The following is an 18,597-nucleotide window of genomic DNA, read 5'->3' as shown; positions in this document are numbered from 1 at the left end:
TTCCACCATAGTTCCAAGAATTGATTGATGCAGTTTAGGGTATATGGTTCTATATGACCTTTACCATAGAAAGAAGATGAGAAATCAGATGGGAGGGTGATTATAAGCTATACATGAGGCAAAATGCCTGCATCATAGACTTAAAATATGTTGTCGTTGTTGCAGTTGGAAGTAAAACTATGCATCAACTATTAGTTGGTCTTAGTTCTACCTGACTGATTAAAATTCTATCTTTATAGTTTTCAGGTTGACCAAGCAGGTTTTAAAAAATTAATGTAAGTTTTCAGACTCCAGTTGCTGATGTTCACTTCGTTCACTAGGGATTTAGAAGTCTGTAATTGGGTTTTGTCCTGTTACATATCTGTTTAGATCTGTGGACTCCACTAGTTCCAAACTGTAACTCTGTAAGACTGTTGATTTGACATTCAGCAGTGACCATATGTGAACTGCACTATAAATAATGTGCTTCTTGGAGCTGAATGGTGTAGCATTACTATATGGCTTTTCTCTCTAGTCTTCATTGTGTCATCTGTAGTGAGCTATAGATCTTTTGTTTTGGGAATTTTTACAACTTGTTTGCATGGGTTCACCTTAGTAGCATTTGGTTTTTGCTTATAGAGTCCTTAATACACAATCAGCAAAGCTTACAATCCACTCAAGAGATTTAACCATTTTTGTCACTGTTGAATATAGACTAAATGGTATAAATTGAATGTGGCTGTCAACTAAAAATTCAGTGTGGAATTCATATTAATTCAGTCACTGATGTAACTGTAGTATAGTTTCTTTTGCGACATGATTGCTATTCTAAAACTTTGAATGAGCCCCATACAATGAAGTAAATTTTTATCTGTGTTTTTGGCAGGCTCACATTATACAGATTGGTGGTGCTATTGCCAAAATGATTATTGTTACTCTGAACAGTATACAACTTTATGGAGCAGAGCAAAATTTCCTGGGAATGTTTTCTACCTGATATTAAGTAAATAGAAAAAATGTTGAGGGATAACTGAAACAATTAATAATGGTTTAATTTTTTTTAAATTTTTAAATTTTTGCTGGTGTGTTTTCAGCATATTGATAATTGTTTATAATACACTTTTAAAGATCTTATTTAAAAATTATATTTTCATACATAGAGGGGAACAAAGGATAAAAATTAGCATTTTAATTATACATGTAAGTTTTGAACTGGAAAAAAAAGGTTTTAAAAGCTAACTTGTGAGATAATAATCTAGGTAAAAATAGTTTGGATTTTCATCTCAGCTTCATAGTTTAACCAGAATTAAGAAGAACTTCATGCCTAACCAAAGAAAATGCCACCCAGCCACCATTTTGGAGTCTTGAGCATAGATGGTAGCTAATAGGTTTTGGAAAACCAACTTTTTGCCTACCACCCTTGGGTAAAGTTCAGTTGCTTTATTATTTAACAATTCATATTTTCCCATAGTTCTTCCATGTGCATTTAAATTAGGCTATGGTGCCCCTTTGTTAATCATAAACTAGACTGTTTAAAAAGGAAAAAAAATTATTTATTTTTAGTTCTATAAGATTATAATTAAACACCAAATTTTACATTCTACTTAAAAATAAAAAACTGAAGCCCTGACCAGTGTGGCTCAGTTGGTTGGGCATCGTCCCGTGAAGCAAAGTGTTGCTGTTTAGATTTCCAGTCAGGGCACATGCCTGGGTTGTGAGTTTTAAAATCTTTAAAAACATAAAAAGAATAAAAAATAAAAAACTGAAAGAGAGTTTATACTCAACTATTATAGTGGCTGAAATAGTAATTGTTACTATTTTAGAAATTAATTTAGGGCTCATTGCTCTTGTTATGTCTAGATTACCTGTTAGGGCTATACATAACAATGAGAATAATTGGCAAAATCACAGTCCTACCCAGAGAGAGTAGATTAATTATTTTCACAGGCTGGCAATTGAAACCTGTGTTCTTTAACTGTGGAAGTTCAATGAACATTTTGATCATTTCAGAGGTAGACAGGTCTGCTTTGTCCTACTTTGTATAAGGTATTTTGATGTGCCTTCCTTGTGTTACCATCATCCTTAAACCTATTGGATTTTTGACAAGTGTTTGTAAAACTTCTTTTCTTTTTTAGTAGGAAAAGGGACTATATTGAATACTAGTCCTTTCTGCAGAGTCACAGAGCTGCCTTTTTTCCTTCAAAAGCAGGTAGTCTAGAAAAATAGGAAGAGTCCAGATTTTCTCTTATTAGTCATTCCCTTAATCTAGGAGGTTGATGAATAAGAGGCTCTAGGATGTATGTCTGTTGTTTCTGGGATATATGTCTTTGTTATAATCAACAAGGACATAGAGTGGCATTTTAATAATTTTAATATAGTCCCTGACGATTCATTCCCTATTCATACTTAGGAAAGTAGATTTAATTAAAGAACCATTTTCACCTAAAGTTTTGGAAGTGAAAGCCCATTACCATTTTGTATCTAGCTTTTTTGAGAAGGTGACAGCCATCTTGAGTGGTTTTGTAAAAGTGGTGCTAATGTGTATAACTCTAAATTTTTCTTTTTCCTTCCTTTCCCTTTAACATTTGCTTTTCCTTTCACTGTTGTCAGTCACAACACGCTGCTCTTGAACCTCTCAGCTGGTCTTGACTCGTGAATTTACTTATGCTTTCACTCTTTAGTAAATACATTAATTGCAAGCAGTGAATTGAAAACAAGACAAAAAAAAAAAAAAAAAAAAACGACCATTAGTGAATGGACAGTTTCTTACTTTGTGTTACATTTAACTGTTCTTTTGACAGCCCAGTTTTTAAAGCCAGGTTCGTATGGAAATGCTTTCACTCCACTTGCACTGCTTTTGGAAATAGCATACTGCTTCATCTGTCTGTTTATTTTAGTGCATTCATACTATAACACAGTCAGCATAATGTCTCATCTCCACTTAGCCGAAGATTGAGTTTTCTTAAATAAAAAAGGAGGCAGCAATTTTTGTCAGCATGGTTTAAACACCTCAAATCTCTGTGCCTACTATAGTTATAACATTAATCTATTAAAAGATTAAGCAATAATTTAACCAACCACATAATCTTAGAGTCATTCTGCTTTCTTTGTCCTTTCTGTAGTTATTCAGTTGTAGGAGTTATGATATAAAATAAGGATTTTATATACAGGTAAGTTTATTTTCATGGTAGTATAATAACGGCCTCTTTACCTTTTTATATTTTGCTAACATTGCTTGTATTAAGACTTTTTATTTATTTATCTTTTACAATGAGGTTATTTATAAATATTTAGGTACTCAGTACTGGTTAAGGTGATGCTTTTCTTGACAATTCGTTTGGGAGGAGAGAAGGGAAGGAGAGGCACCAGTGTTAGATTAAGTATTTATGACGTATAATAACATGGAAGCTATCATCTGGGATGACATAATCATAGCATTTTCCAGTTCTTTCAGTTTCTAGCAAAAAATTCTAGTGACCTTTTTTGTACCATAATGATTGTGTGTGCATGTGTGTGTGTATGTATGTGTGTTGTGTATACTCACATATGTACATACATATAGACATGCATATGTTTAAAATAGTAGTATCTTTTGTTTTAGAAACAAGCTTTTCATTATCTTTTGCTTCATTTTTGTTTTTAAAAAAGTCTCCTGATATCTTTTCCCCCATCAGTGAAGTAATCAGCTAGCTACTCAGCCCAGTTATCCAGTTTATATGCTGTCATAAACTTGTAGAAGAAAATTGTCCTTTAAAACAAAACAAAAAAACAAAACAAAACAAAAGCAGAATCTTGGGGAGGGTTAACCTTCCATTTCTAACTTTCTGTCAGAGAAGGTAACAGTAAAATAATTTTTTTCTTTCCTTTATAACTCCAAAGAACATTTTATCATGGATATGGGGCTAAATAAAAAAGAAGATGAAAGGTTGTTTCATATGAGATGTTTGCTTTTTATACAGAGTTTTATGGTTTTGTTAGCTTTATAAATTGATTTCAGAAAATACGAGATTATTTTCAAATGGTGATACCAGATTAGCACTGTAAAATACATTTTAATACATACAGAACACTTTGTGTTAATTTTTGAATGTCTTCCTTTGAATAAGTAGCATTGTTTTCTCTGGTACAGTTATTGGTTATTTTAGCTTTGTCTCTATACTGGACAGTATTTGTAAAAAGCAAAGAATTGGACAAAGGTATGCAGAGGCTTCTAAGATCATGACTCCTTACACAAAAGCTGACATTTAATTGTTGTTTCTGTTGTCTTTTCATACAATTTACATTGAAATACCTTTTCCAGTGTGCTCCTAGGAAGATGAGACATTATGTATATTGGTTTTTCCCCCTACATGCACTAATGGTTCTTTACTGTTAACTTATTGCTAGGCCTGTTTCATTCTAACATTTTAGCATTTTTGTTAGATTACATGTTGAAATGCATCACTCAGTCTGTGCTTGAGCTCATTTTATTTTTGTTTAATCAGTTTAATTTCTTGTTTTACTAACCTCACTGTTTTTTCAGTTTAATATTGGCTGCATGCTAGTTAAATATTTATATTTTATATATATTTAAAAACCAATCAAGTCTAGCCTGGATTTTGCTCTGATTGTGTTTTCATTTCTAGTGGTGGGGCAGTCTTATACTTATGACTTACTTTGTATCCTGAAAGTCTGACACATAAAATAACTATAAACACAATGTAGATTTTCTTTTTAAAAAAATCTTGAAGTGGTGCTGTCTAGGTGGTGGATATGATTGTATAAGTACCTTGATTTTTATGCTTTTTTAATGTTAATTTAAAACTTCATAAATGTATTCTCCCCTCTTTTCCCTTTCCCCTTTTTCTCCTTTTTAAAATGTTATGTACAAAAGTTGCCCAGCACACCATCAGAAAGGACCCTTGCCCTCTATATTCTTTCCATATAAAATACTAGCCAGCATTTCTTTTTACATTAATGTCCCTTTATTGGACACATTTACCCTACTATTAGCACCTTTTTGCATGCATATATGTAGACTTATCTCTTGCTCATCACCTATTTATATGTCACTAGGAAGGGAAGAATATATTATTGGAATATTTTTGGTTTGTCTCTCTGTTCTGTCTGTCAGGATAATATTGGACATCGCTTACTCCAGAAACATGGGTGGAAGCTGGGCCAGGGATTGGGAAAATCTCTTCAGGGTAAGTTTTTTTAATGTACAAAAAGAAAGAAAAAAATAAAGAAAAGAATGTTTCTGATGTAGATCTTGTGCCTGAATATATTTGTTGTCCTTTTTTAAAAAAGTGTTTGCGTTTTTTTCCATCTGCCTTCCCCCTCCTAGAACAGTCTATTTTTCCTAAAAGTGTATTTTAAGTTATTATTAGCCTAAAAATTTGTAAGAGTAAGCTGCTATGTCATGAATACTTTCTGTTCAAACATATTGTCTATGGCTCAACCTGTTTTAAATTATTTTGGTGGAGGTGATGGGTGGGTGGAATAAAAGAAATACATAGTAGCAGGGTGTGCTTTGTGTCGTTTAGTGATGTTACATTGTGGCTTCAGTGTTATAAAGAGAACCATTCAACAGCAGTTTAATTTTTGTGCTATTCTCCACCCCTACACCCCATACACACACATTCTCCTGAAACTGATTATTGCCTTGGCTCTTTTTCTCTGCAGTCAGATTCTATATAGTGGTAGAGAGAAAAATTTACACATTTTATATGAAACATAAAATGGACGCAGAGGTTTCCTGTGGCTCTCAAAACAGAGAGGCCATTTCTTGGATTCAGATCAGGCTGTCGAAAATAACATGGCTTAAAGTTTCCATTACATTTATTTTTTTTCTTTTAACTATGTTAATCATTTGGATAAAGACAAAATACTAGTTAGTATTTCTGCTTCCAAGTTCTTGCTGGTTAGAAACCAGCCAACTTCTTTCACTTTTTCTCTCCCTCACATTCAAAAGCTACTGTTTATTCTTTGCAGATTTGAACACTACCTCGGAAATGATAGGAATCATTATACAATACTTCTACATCTGGTCATGAAGGGTGTCATTGTATAAAATAATTTTTGGAGAGAGGTGTGCTACTGTTGACTTAATTATTTGCATTTTGGAAATAGAGTTTCATAATCTGAACGGGAAGTCTTAATCAACTCAAGTGTGTGTTAAGGGGCTCAGAGGAGTGATAACTAGGGCAGACTTCATAGCATAATCTTAAAGATGAAAGAATAATAGGTATTAACAAATATAAGGTATTTATATTTGGCAAAGAGTCAGCATGGCTGGCTGAATCAGAGAATGTCCATAGGGCAGTGGATTTTGTACATATATTTTTTAGCAGAAGAACCTTCCAAAATTTTTTTTAATGTTTAACCTTAATATATAAAAGGGAGGGGTGAACCACAGTTGTTTTGATTAAAAAACAGTTCTAGGGCTCCAGGAGTAGTTTGGAAACCATAACTAGAAAGCACTAATGGGAAGTTGGTTTGAATAGGCACAGATTGGTACTTACTGAGTATTTACTATGTGCTAAGCACTTAACAGATATCTACTTTAATTCTTACAACAAATACGTGAGATAATTAACTGTTCCCATTTTGTAGAAGAAGAAACTGAGTTTACAGAAGTTCAGAAAGTTGCCTAAGAAAAAGCAATCAGTAAATGACAGTATCAGAATTCAAATTTTGGTCTTCCTGACTCCAAAACCCATGCTGTTAACTACCACACTGAACGTGAAAGGCTTTAATGATCCTCCAATTTGGAACGTTTTGTAAGCCAAGGGCAATTTTTGATCAGAGAAGTATAGACTTTAATTAATTATTTATTTTTTAAATTTATTAATTTTAGAGAAAGAGAAAGAGACATTGATTTGTTGTTCCACTTATTTATGCATTTATTGGTTGACTCTTGTAGGTGCCCTAACTGGGGGTCAAACCCACAACCTTGGTCTATCCAGGTGATGCTCTAACCAACTGAGCTACCCTTCCAGGGCAGGAGAGGCATAGATTTTATATTAAGAGATAGTAAAGATAATAACCAAAATTCATTTTACAGATGAAGACGTTTAGGGTGAAGATTCCAAAATATACTAGTGGTAGTGCTGAAAACTATCCTAAGTTCTCTGACTTGTGATTTGTTCTTTCAGTTATACCAACCAGGGCATTTGCGGTAGAAGTTGAAAGTCTGGTCAAAATATGTCTGAAAATGAAGATGGAAAACCAGTTAGGAAGTTGAGTGTGAATTGAAGGCCTAGAATAAAGGTTGATTAACACATCAACTATGAAGCACAGTGTACGAGGGAGTGGACCCAAAAAAAGGAATTTATTTATAAAAAATTATGTATTCTTACATGTTAAAATTTCAGTCACCTTCAAAGTACTCTCCATTTGATGCAGCACACCTATTGAGACATTTTTTCCACTGCTCAAAACAGTTTTTGAACTCATTTTGATGCCTGATAGTGCTACTACCGTTTTTTGTTTCACCTCTTCCACATTGGCAAAACATTTCCCTTTGAGGACATTTTTTCACCTGGGGAAACAAAAAAAAGTCCCTTGGGGTAAGGTTGGGTGATTAGGGAGCATGGTGCATAGGGATCATACCCTTTCTGCTCAGAAACTGAACACAGCGCGGTGTGGGAGGTGCACTGGTAAATCACCCGTCATGAAATGGGCAAATGCACTGAAAGAGGCTTCCAAAAAAATTCACTGAAGCCTAACGTAGACTCTCACAACAACGCCAGCTGGTACACTGATACAGATAAGTTCCTAGAACATTGACCTAGCAGGGGAAGCCTGTACTACAAGGGGCCCGTCCTCCACAAGTTTCATTTTTGGGGGGAGGTCCCCTCTCGTACAGCAAGCCCTTGTTTCCTGGGTTTAGTGTTAATCCTTTGTAATAAGAAGTTATTGTTTACTGAGTGTTTGCACATGGATTATTTTACTTAAATCCTCTTTGTGGTAGGTATCATTCCTATTTTACAGATGAGGAAATTGACATTTTGAGCAATACTCTGCCCAAGATCTTTTAAAAAAATAAGGGGTAGAATAAGGGTGCCAAAACCTGTGCTATAGGTGATAATTCTGTAATGGATGTAAACTCTGTTTTCTAGAAGGATGTGATGGTGATGAGCAATGCAGGTACTACAGAACTGAAATATAGTTATTTCAGAATTGAAAAATAGTTATTCTGGCCCCCCAAATTGGAGATTAGTTTGAATGTGATATTTTTACCTCAGGGCATGATTAATATAGATTTGTATATATTAACTAGAAACTTGAGGCTAAATTGAGTGGTAAGAACCTTGGCCTCATTTTTAGGAATGGTTGGTAATTGGTGTCTAGGGAGAAAAAAAATACTGTTATTCCCTCCCTTATTTTTTTTTTTAATACTTTCTCTCTTGTGGCATTATTAATGTTCTACCTTATATAACTTTTATTTATGAGTCTCTTAACCTTCATTAGACTATAAACTCCTAAATGGTAGTGATTGCTCTGTGTTTACATGTATCTCTGTTGTGGCTTTTCATATATATCTATATATATATCTATATCTATATATATATAGATATAGATATATATATATATTCTTTTTTTTTTTTTTAAATTCTGCATACATTTACTGAATCCTTAGAATGTGCCAGATCTGTATTAAGTCTTAAGAATTCGAGGATGCCCTCACTGGTGTAGCTCAGTTGGTCGGATATCATACTACAAAGTGAATGGTCACCAGTTCAACTCCCAGTCAGGGCACATATCTAGGTTGCAGGTTGGGTTCCTGGTTGGGATGTGTGTGAGAGGCAGCCAGTTGATGTTCTCTTCCTCTCTTTTTCCCCTCCCTTCCCATGTCTCAAATAAATAAATAAAATAAAAATTTTAAGAGCTCAAGTACATAAATAACCTCTGTCCTCCAGAGGCACATGTCTGATAGAGAGACAAATGTAACAAATAAATGTAGTGCAGTATCATGATATCATAATTGTGAAATTAAAGGTACAGTGGGGGTTTCATAGAAAATTGAACATAGAATTTCAGTTTATTTCTTGAATAACTTAAGTGAAAAATCTCAGACTGAGAATACGGAAGCAGGCAACTACATCACAACTTTGTTAGTGAATTTGTAGAATCTCCTCATTCTTTCATATAGAAGCATTGGTATTTTAAAGTAGTACCAAATGTAAACATGGAAAGAACACAAAGTAAAAAATTGTTTTATAAGAAATCTGTTTTTTTTTTTCAAAAGCTAAAAAAAAAAATTTCATAAAAATGACTACCAAAATGTGAAAAACAGGTTATACATTTAGGAAAGAGAACAAGAGGACAGGGTATGAAGCAGAACGTTTTAGTCTTTAAAACCTTTGTTTTTTAAATTATGCTTCTACAAATTCCATTCAGTGGTGACACAAAGGAGATGTTTAATAAATATATTTCAAATTAATGTTTATTAGTAAGCATTAGCCTGTTCTTTTGGGGATATAGAAAGATTTGATTACCATTAAGTTTGTTTCCCCAGTGGCACAAGAATGCATTGCAAACAATAAAAAAAATACAGTAAAGAGCAGTTTGTATAGGATTAACCATAGGTTGTTTAATAGTCTGAAAGAGAGATAGTAGGGTAATCAGAACTGAAACAGAAATGACTTCTTGATAGGATTTTTCCCTGTGGTTTGCATAGTTCTCAGTGTTGGGTTGAATTGAATGGAGATGATTGCTCAGAAGAAAGTCTGAAGACTAGAATCTTTCCCTGCTATTTGAAACATCTTTTTCCTATTCAGAGATGCCTGGTAGCATTGTTAATCTTATTTTCTTCAGGCATACTGGAAGTAGAATTTTGGGACATTTCTTACAGGCTAGCTAATCTGGTTGAGTCCCAGAATTTTTCATTGTAATCATCAGATACTTGAAAGTATACCTAGAACCTGCAGAAAGGCAGGGAATGAATTTAAGAAAAGAGGAATTAGGTTTTACCCATAGTTTGCCTCCATCTCCATGGTAAAAGGTGTAGAATAAGCACTCAATAACTCATAAATTTATTATTTGTTTAAAATACAAGAGAAATTTGAAGCCCATCTTTTCTTTTGAGTTGTGGTGGAAAAAAAATAATACCATCTTAGCTACTTTTAAGTGTACACTTTAGTAGGGTTAAATTCACATTGTTGTGCAAAGCCCATCTGTTTTGAATGGCTAGTACAGTGTTTTCACCCTTCAAAATGAATGGAACCCTTATTCTGTTGCAACTTTAAGGGCCAAGTTTAATTGTCTTATAAATAGCCCTTTATTTTTTAGTGTCAGATTCAACAGTGTACAGGCATTGTGCTGGTTTCTTTTACATAACTTCCTGTAGTAAACACATGCTTTGACCTAGAATATAGCCACATTTACAGCATATTGAGATAACTCACAACAGATTTTTTTATAACTTGTTTATTTATTTATTTTTAGAGAGAGGGGAAAGGAGAAAGAGAGGGAGAGAAACATCACTGTGTGGTTGCCTCTCACTCACACCCCCAACTTGGGACCTGACATGCAACCTAGTCATGCGCCCTGACTGGGAATTGAACCAGCGTCACTTCGCTCGCAGGCCAACGCTAAATCCACTGAGCCACAGCAGCCAGGGCAGATTTTTTTTTTTTTAAATTGTACCTAGCCTTTGCTATAAATAACCACTGAATAAAGCCCTGTTGCTCTAGTGAAAATGATAATGTCGCCTTAGTTTTGCATAAACTAGTCACTGCATAGAATTTCTAGGCTTATGATTTTGTAAGTTCTTTGTGTTTACTAGTTTACTGTTAACTTTCAGCTCCTTATTTGATTTTAGGGCTCTAACATCTTTAAACCTGATCTTTTCAGGATTTTTTTGTTAATGTTTAAAGTTATTTTGACCCATGCAAGGTTTTTACAAAGTGCCAGTTCTTGGGGCTATAGTGCAGATATCTTGTCACTAGATAGATTGGGGAATAGTGCATGCTGACTCAGGAACAAAATTCTCTGTGGCAGGATAGAAAATTTTACTTTGTGAGGTGGGTTTATTTTTGTACTTGAATTTCCCGTATTCGCTTTTGTTCTCCCTTAGTGCTTATTAAAACATTTCAAAAGTTACAAAATAAGAATGGGGCCTTATATTATTTCATATCTCAATAAAACAACCAACAAATACTGATTGAGCTAATAACATATTTTAGCCATATCCACTGTAAATATCATAAGCCATAAACAGAGTAGATATGACATTACTCCTCCCCTTCAGGATTATTTTCTAGTCCCCAAGTCTTGCTTTTTTAACTACTGTAAACTTTGAAGGTTTCTTGAGTCTAGAGACCCTGTTTTATATTTTTATGTATTCTTTCCATGCTTAGAATTATGTGATCAATCTGAATATTTATTTAAAATATTTTATTTATTGATTTTTAGAGGGAGGGAGAAAGAGAGGGAAAGAAACATCGATTGGTTGCCTCTCATATGCTCCCTGACCGACTGGGGTCTTGAACCTGCAACCTTTTGCTTTACAGAACGAAGCCCAACCAACTGAGCCAACAACACCAGTCAGAGCCGATCTGAATATTTAATTGACAGATTGCTTTAAGTTCCTTGAAAGTAGAGATTCTCGTTTATTTTTGTATAAAAGTACTTGGTGTGTAGGGTATGATGGCATTGTGAGCAGCATTTAGAGACAAAATCTGGCTACCAAATAAGAGTTACAGAGAAAATCCAGTGGGAGCTCAGAAGGAAGGAGCAAAGAATACATAGACTTCGGAGTAGGAGTTGCAGATCAGATATTGTTGGGGCCAGGTGGTAACATACACAGTTGAAGTCCACTCAGTGTGAGACAGTGGGAAGGAGTGTGAGCTAGCTCCTGCTCATTGTTTTACCCTGTAGGAATATGCATATAGTCTCAGGTGTTGTTAGAGCTTCTCAACTTGTAAAAAGAAACCGGAATTTTTTTTATTTTATTTTTTGTGAAAATTTCTAATAAATATTAGCTCAGAGTTTAAGGTATTCTGGGATAAACGAAACAAAACATTTGACCCACAGGTTACCGCTTTGTGACCTCATTAGAAATTTGATCTGGGTTTACATTTGAGCTCTGCCACTAGTAAGCAGTGTGACCTTGCTATATACCCTCAGGTATACCCATATTTTTAAAAGATCTGCGGGTTGTTTTGGGAATTAAGCATGATGGTATATATCTATGTTTTATATCTGTATACTGTCTCACTTTCCTCTCCAGTATGTAGAGTGAGAGATAATGCCACTTAATAAATTGAGAAACTTAGGTGTATATTCATATCAAACCCCTAAAGAAAGGAGCTGGGTTTATAGCAACGTCTTTTGACCTCTATCCCAATGCTTTTTCCATTAGTGAAGCAGCAGAATTACCTTGGGTACTTGTTTAAAATGTAGATTCCCAGCCAGCACAACCCAGGAGGTCTGGAGTGGATTCGTGAAATTCACATTTTAAGCAAGCTCCCTAACATAATTTGCTTTGACCATATGAATAAAATAGGCTTCTAAGAAAATTACCTTTATTATAGCAAGTAGACTTGACAGTTATTTTACTCATTCAAAATGTGTTAGTGATTTTTGGACTAGATTAGTTTAATACTTTTTTTTTTTAATAGTCTTATCCTTAGCTTGATTTATGTTTTTCCTACCTTGTTACATATGTACTTTTTGCCCTAGATTAATTTGCATGATTAAAATGAAACTGGTTTATGTAGAAACTGTTTCTTAGGCAAGAAAGAGTGTTCAAGAAACTTAAAATGAGCAATATTGAGTATATGGTATTGGTGATTTCTTTGTAAGTAGAATAGTCTAATTAGGTGAAAATAATTGAAAATATAAAAATTTACTAGTTAATACTTGATACATTGGAACTAAGAGGAGACTAGTGCTTTCAAAGCTATTTGGCATCATAGACTATAGAAATGAAAAAGAAAATTTCTAGGGATGACCTAAGATCTCTGGGTCTTAGCAGAGTTTTCAAAGGAAGTAAGGCAATTTTCGAGATTTTAGTCTACTTGACTTTCTGAATTTACTGTGACATTCCACATGGACTTCATCTAGTACACATTTGACATACCACACTTAATACTTCCTATTTATGATACATCGGTGCTATGGTCCTCCTCCAAGTGATGATAATAGTAAAATAGTAAGCATTTTGACAGTGCTTAATTTATTTTGTTTTGCTTAGGCTTATTTTCTTCGGTGATTTGTACTATAGATTTAATTTGGAGAAGTTCTTACTAAAATTATGCTTTTTTAAGTTCATTCTTCTGGCTTGGATTTAATATTTGTATAAAATTGCTTTTCAAACTCACTATTTACTCATTTAGTTAATGGAATGATATATGGGAAGGGTTTTTGGATAGTACTTTGGTTGTTGATCCTGGATAATAATTCCCTCCATCTGTCCATCAGAGTTCTTTCATTATCACCAAATTTTATGTAAAACATTAGACATCACAGCTTCTGTTTTAGAGTATCTTTCGTTTTAAGGTATTTATTTTCAAAAATGCCAACTCTGGAAATTAAAGGAAAACAAATTAATTTTTAATTTTCTGAAGCCTACGGAGATGACTGGGTTGGAGTTTAACAACCTCCTATATGTAATAATTTATGGTTTACAAAGCTTCTTCTGTGTGTTATCTCTTTTGATTGTGTGATGATCCTAACAATAAGGATAATACCTCCATTTTTCAGGGGAGGCTGCTGAGATGGGTTCTGGTTGTCAAAAGTCATACAAGTGTTTAGAGATTATCTGTTACTAGAGAACTAAGATTTTGTATCCCAGCTTTTTTAGGGACTCCCTAGAAATACAAGTATATAGAAAGAATATAATTAAAAATGAATTAGGGAAAGGGTTATTGTGGAAAATAAAGAAGGAACAGTTTAAATGAAGCTGGCAAGTCTTTTTTTGAGTTATAGAGTGATCATGGAATAGTAAAAAGTTCTCAGTGTTGTTATGGAAAACTTAACTAAGAGTAAGAGAATAAAACTCTAAGAAGGCATTGGATTATTGTATTATTACAATACCACAGAACTGGCTACTATATGCATAACTCCCCCAAATACTTTCTACTCAAATATTTTTCACTCTTCAAACTCAAGAATTGAAATGAACCTTAGAAACCGTTAATTCTTACTCCTTAAACATTTGATGCCTGCTTCTCCTTGACTGCTAATCAGTGACCGTAGATAAAACAAATTGAACAAGCCTCTAATGAACAGCAATGCAAAATTCAAAATATTTCTTTATAATAGGCTGCATATTTTTGAGATATGGAGACCTGTATAATAAATATAGCCATATGTTCTATTTGATAAAATAATTCCTTAATTACAAGACAACTATAAATCTTCAATATCTTGTGGCATTAAGCAGAAAACACCAGGATGACTAAATACAAGTGGGGCAAAAGTTGGTTTACAGTTGTGAGTACACAAAACACAGAATTTTTTCTTGTATTGTTATTTATTAATTATTGTATTGCAGTATTTTCCATATAAACAACTATATACCTACTTTTGCCCCACCCTGTATTTATACTTGAGTGAGTTTGAGACCCATTATATGAGCATGTTCATTCTCTTGAGTCAATAAATACTTTTAAATTAAGTGGCCACTCTCTCCCAGATACTGTGTCAATTAGTTAGGATACAAACATAAGTAAAGCTGGGGGCACAAAAGTGTTTTCCTATCTTTTTTTTTTTAAACACCAGACCTAACATTGTTTTTCCCTCTGCCCTAAGTCTCATGGTTTGGATTACTCACCCTGAAATTGTATTTATTAAATTGGTTTTTTCATTTAAAAAATAAATTTATCTTAGCGTAATGGTTAGCATGAGATAGGCTTCAGTGAGTTGATACAATTTTTAGCCAAAACAGTCTTATCTGGAGTAAAAGTATAACTTCCTTTTGAACTTCTTTATTCTAGAAAGCCAGCTCTCATACTTTGGAAAGATGGAAGGATGGAGATTCCTTTAGGTCACAATTAAACTATGCCCTTAGAAAATGTCTATATTTGCAAATAAATTAATCTGGTTGTTGTATTAGTCACTAAAGAGACTATGGCAAGAATAGTTAGTTTTTGTAGTACTGGAGAATATGAATTCTATTTTGAGTTAGAAGTCTTTTTTTTCCTCCCCTTAAGTAGGAACTAAAGGGAATAATTAATGTGCTTGATGTTTCCAGTTAGTGTTTCCTGAGAGGCAGCAGGTATTGTGTCATAGTTACTAAGAAAAAATACCTCAGAGATGTTAAAAGTGATTATTGTTTTTATGCTATGAAGACTATTAGTTTCAGGAGTTTACAAAAGTAAAGCTTTGATTTGGAATAGATGTACCATTTTTACTCAGTAACTGTTTCTCAAAATTGTATGTAATCACTATTTTTAAAAAGCCTTTTTTAAAACCTCACCCGAGGACATTTTTTCATTGCATTTTAGAGAGAGAGGAAGGAAGAGAGAAACATCTATGCGAGAGAGAAGCATCGATTGGCTGCCTCCTGTACGCACCCAGACTTGGGATCAAACGTGCAACCTAGGTTTGTGCCCTGACTGGGAATCGAACCCACAGCCTTTTGGTTATGGGCCAATGCTCAAACTAACTGAGCCATACTGTCCAGGGCTGTAATTATAATTTTAATAAATGAAATTATATTTAAGTGCACCAACATAAAATTTACTGTAGATACCTATTTTGGATAGTTTTATAAATCAGAGAATAGTCATCATTCTAATATTGTATTATTCTTGGTTTTCATATATGTATTTAAATTGCTTAAAGTAAGAAATAGATTTAAAGATGTCAGGTTCTTGACCTTTTGACTTTGATGGCTTTTATATAGGGTTAGTCTTTAAAAACAATTTTAGATATCTTTAAAGGACAACTTCAGCCTTTTTTAAGCTTTGGCTCCACAAATGTTCTGTTTTTTCCCCCTCATGCCAGAAGTTTAAAGTGATAAGGTTATTTTTCCTAATTATAGATAATTCATGGAGTGTAGGACTTTGTTTTGATCACTTCCATATGCCCAGTGCCTTCCAATAGTGCCTGATATGTAGTAGCAATTCAGTAAATATTTATTGTTGAATGAATCTCAGTAGCGGGAAAGGCAGTGGCGATAAATTATGTTCTTATATCTGTTGATCACTTTGGAAGCTTCTTCATTTCTAATTTATTTCTGTGAGAATCATGTGCCTTCTGTTTCTGAAGTATAGGTGATTACCAGTTATTGGTGCTTTAATATGTTTTCCCAATTGTTCTGTTCCTGAATTTTGTCTCTTTAAACATAAATGTTTCTCAAAAAAGGGTATTTCTCTACAGTCTAGTTCTTTGGGCCAGTTTTGTAGACTGGTATATCCTTAACTAATTTAAAATAAAAACTAATTCATGAGGGATTGTTCTTAGAAACAGGGTGGCTGTAGGCAATCAGTGGGTTTTTATATTTGGTCTTATTCTCCACTAATAATGTCATAATAAATACCTTTACATTTTAGCAGGAGATGCATATATGAACATTTTAATATTTTTGTCATTGTGGAAGTAAAACTGCCTTTTAAAATATAGAAAGTACAATTCTTGTTGGTCAGTGAAACAAAGTTTCTCTTCAAAAAATTTTTCATTGAGGTATAATTAACATACAACATTATATTAGTTTTGGGTATACACCATAATTTGATACATATACATATATATTTAAAGTTTTGATTTTAAACTGTGAATATCAGTTTTTTCCCTCATCACATGAATTAACTATTGGCACATTCTAGATTTGGTGTGTTTTCTTTTTTCTTTCCCTTCTCTAGTTGGTCAGATCATAGTCATAGTATCTAGTTCTTTGGCTAAGGAGGATTATCTCTTTTTAGGAAAGTAGGTTTTTTTGGTTGAAGTTGCCTTCTTTGGAATGAAATAAACAAAAATCCTTAATTTAATTAATTTTAAGAAATATTTGTCCCCTTTAAAGGAAACCAAGAAATATGGAACTTGGATAGAGTTCAATTTATTTTTAAAAGAAGTTGACTTTCCTAGAGAATATCATATTAGCAAACATTCTGTTGCTACCTACCTTTTGGAAATTCATCACTATAAATTGTTATTCAGGTGTTCCACAGTGGTATTTTTATGATAGGATTTTATCATTGATCATAAATGAATAAATTGAAGGGATTTTTTTTTCTTTTTTTTTTTTTTTAATGTTCTAACTTCTTCCTGTATGTATTGTTTGGTGTCTTTCCCTCTGAGATTATTCCTTGATCTGGAAACTCTTTAATAATGGAAAGAAATTACTACTTGGCCTGGGCAGTAGTGTCACTTGCTGATTGTTTTTAAAGTCAAACTGTTTATTTTCTGTTAGTTACCTATGAATGGATTAAATTAACTGCAACAGCCCTTTGATGCCACTTTCTCTGGAGTTCCTGGTCCAGTTCAAAGCTTGGCTTTGTTGTATGCAGAAAGATGTTTGCAGGCCTTGAAAGAAGACTTCATTAAAAGACCAGAGTTCTAAGGAAAGCTAATTCAAGTTTTAGTCATTCATAATAGAACTCAAATGCACTTAGTTTTCCAGGCACTGAAGATCTGTGGTTATTTTCCAGACCTTTTACTTATTTTATATATATATATATGAAGCTCTTGATGATTCCCTTCCTGCCCCTCAAAACCTCTTAGAGTTCTTTTAGTGAAGCAAATAACTTGATCACGGTCTGGCTGATCTGCCATTGATGTTACCTTTTTAAGGAAAAGTTACACCTTCGGCCCTGAATACTGATTTAGCAGAATGAGTAGTGAGAGATTAGAAGATATAGAGCTAGTTCTCTCACTTTGAACTAACACTTTCTCCTACCCCCTGCATTATTAAAGAGGGGATTGTTTATATCCTCAAGTAGCAGTAGAAAAATCTCACACCCTGGTCCAACCAGTATGAAAATACTGTAGCAAGAAGTGCCCTTCCTCTGTCCCCAGCTGAAATCGGGGGAGGGACCAAGTCCAATTGTTACTTTACCCCATCCTGTCTGCCTGCTATAGAGGGCCTGTTTTCTACCTTAATGGTTTCTGCCTAACAAATGGTGTTTCTTTTTTACAGCATTATGATCCTGGACTTGTTGTGGTGATGGTAAACTTAGCAGTGGTAATTTTTTATTTTCAGACTGAATTACTCCTTTGTCATCAGTGCACCAATATGTTAGGCTTACTTTCTCTGTTGTAGCCTTCATCCTTCTGCTTGGTCTTTTTTCATTTTCCTTTCCTTTCCTTATGCAACTTGTCTGATCCTCGTTCATTAAAGGGTAATGTTAAGGAGGGCTGTATCTGTTTGTGTTAGAACTACAAAAAAAAAATCAGTTAAAACATTAAATTCTAATACTGTCAAAAACTTGATTTCCCCACAATGTAATGGGCACTAGCACTTGCTACTGCAATTTATAAATAAATTAAAACAAATGTTGACTGCCTTAGAAGGCAAAAGTACTAACGCAGAGTTTATAAACAGGGGTTTACAGAGGTAATGAATCTACCAAAACTTTCTTGATTCTTGTTTAACAAATTCTGATAGACAAAACAAAAAACAAAAAACAAACCAAACAAACAACAAAAAAAGTAAATTCCTATGTCATTTTTCAATTCTTTCATTGG

The 18,597-nt window shown here is 33.7% G+C and overlaps 1 protein-coding gene across 3 annotated transcripts in view; it reads left to right on the top strand.

The window, feature by feature from the left end:
* The window catches only part of GPATCH8 (G-patch domain containing 8), a 79,201-nt gene that overhangs the window by 27,850 nt on the left and 32,754 nt on the right, over positions 1 to 18,597 (top strand). For 2 of the 3 annotated variants that reach the window (XM_090291536.1, XM_090291535.1), the window contains 3 exons: positions 2,781 to 2,798; positions 5,093 to 5,165; positions 18,050 to 18,094. Coding sequence is in view for 1 of the 3 variants with exons in the window: in XM_090291534.1 (XP_090147660.1) it covers positions 5,093 to 5,165 (73 nt within the window). In the remaining 2 variants the exon portion in view is untranslated. The remainder of the gene's footprint in view (positions 1 to 2,780; positions 2,799 to 5,092; positions 5,166 to 18,049; positions 18,095 to 18,597) is intronic. The other variant, XM_090291534.1, reaches the window with a different exon arrangement.

Source organism: Furipterus horrens, unplaced genomic scaffold, assembly GCF_987537825.1.
Source record: "Furipterus horrens unplaced genomic scaffold, mFurHor1.1.pri manual_scaffold_11, whole genome shotgun sequence".
NCBI classification, from domain to species: domain Eukaryota; kingdom Metazoa; phylum Chordata; class Mammalia; order Chiroptera; family Furipteridae; genus Furipterus; species Furipterus horrens.
This window is presented reverse-complemented; position numbering and strand designations above follow the sequence as displayed.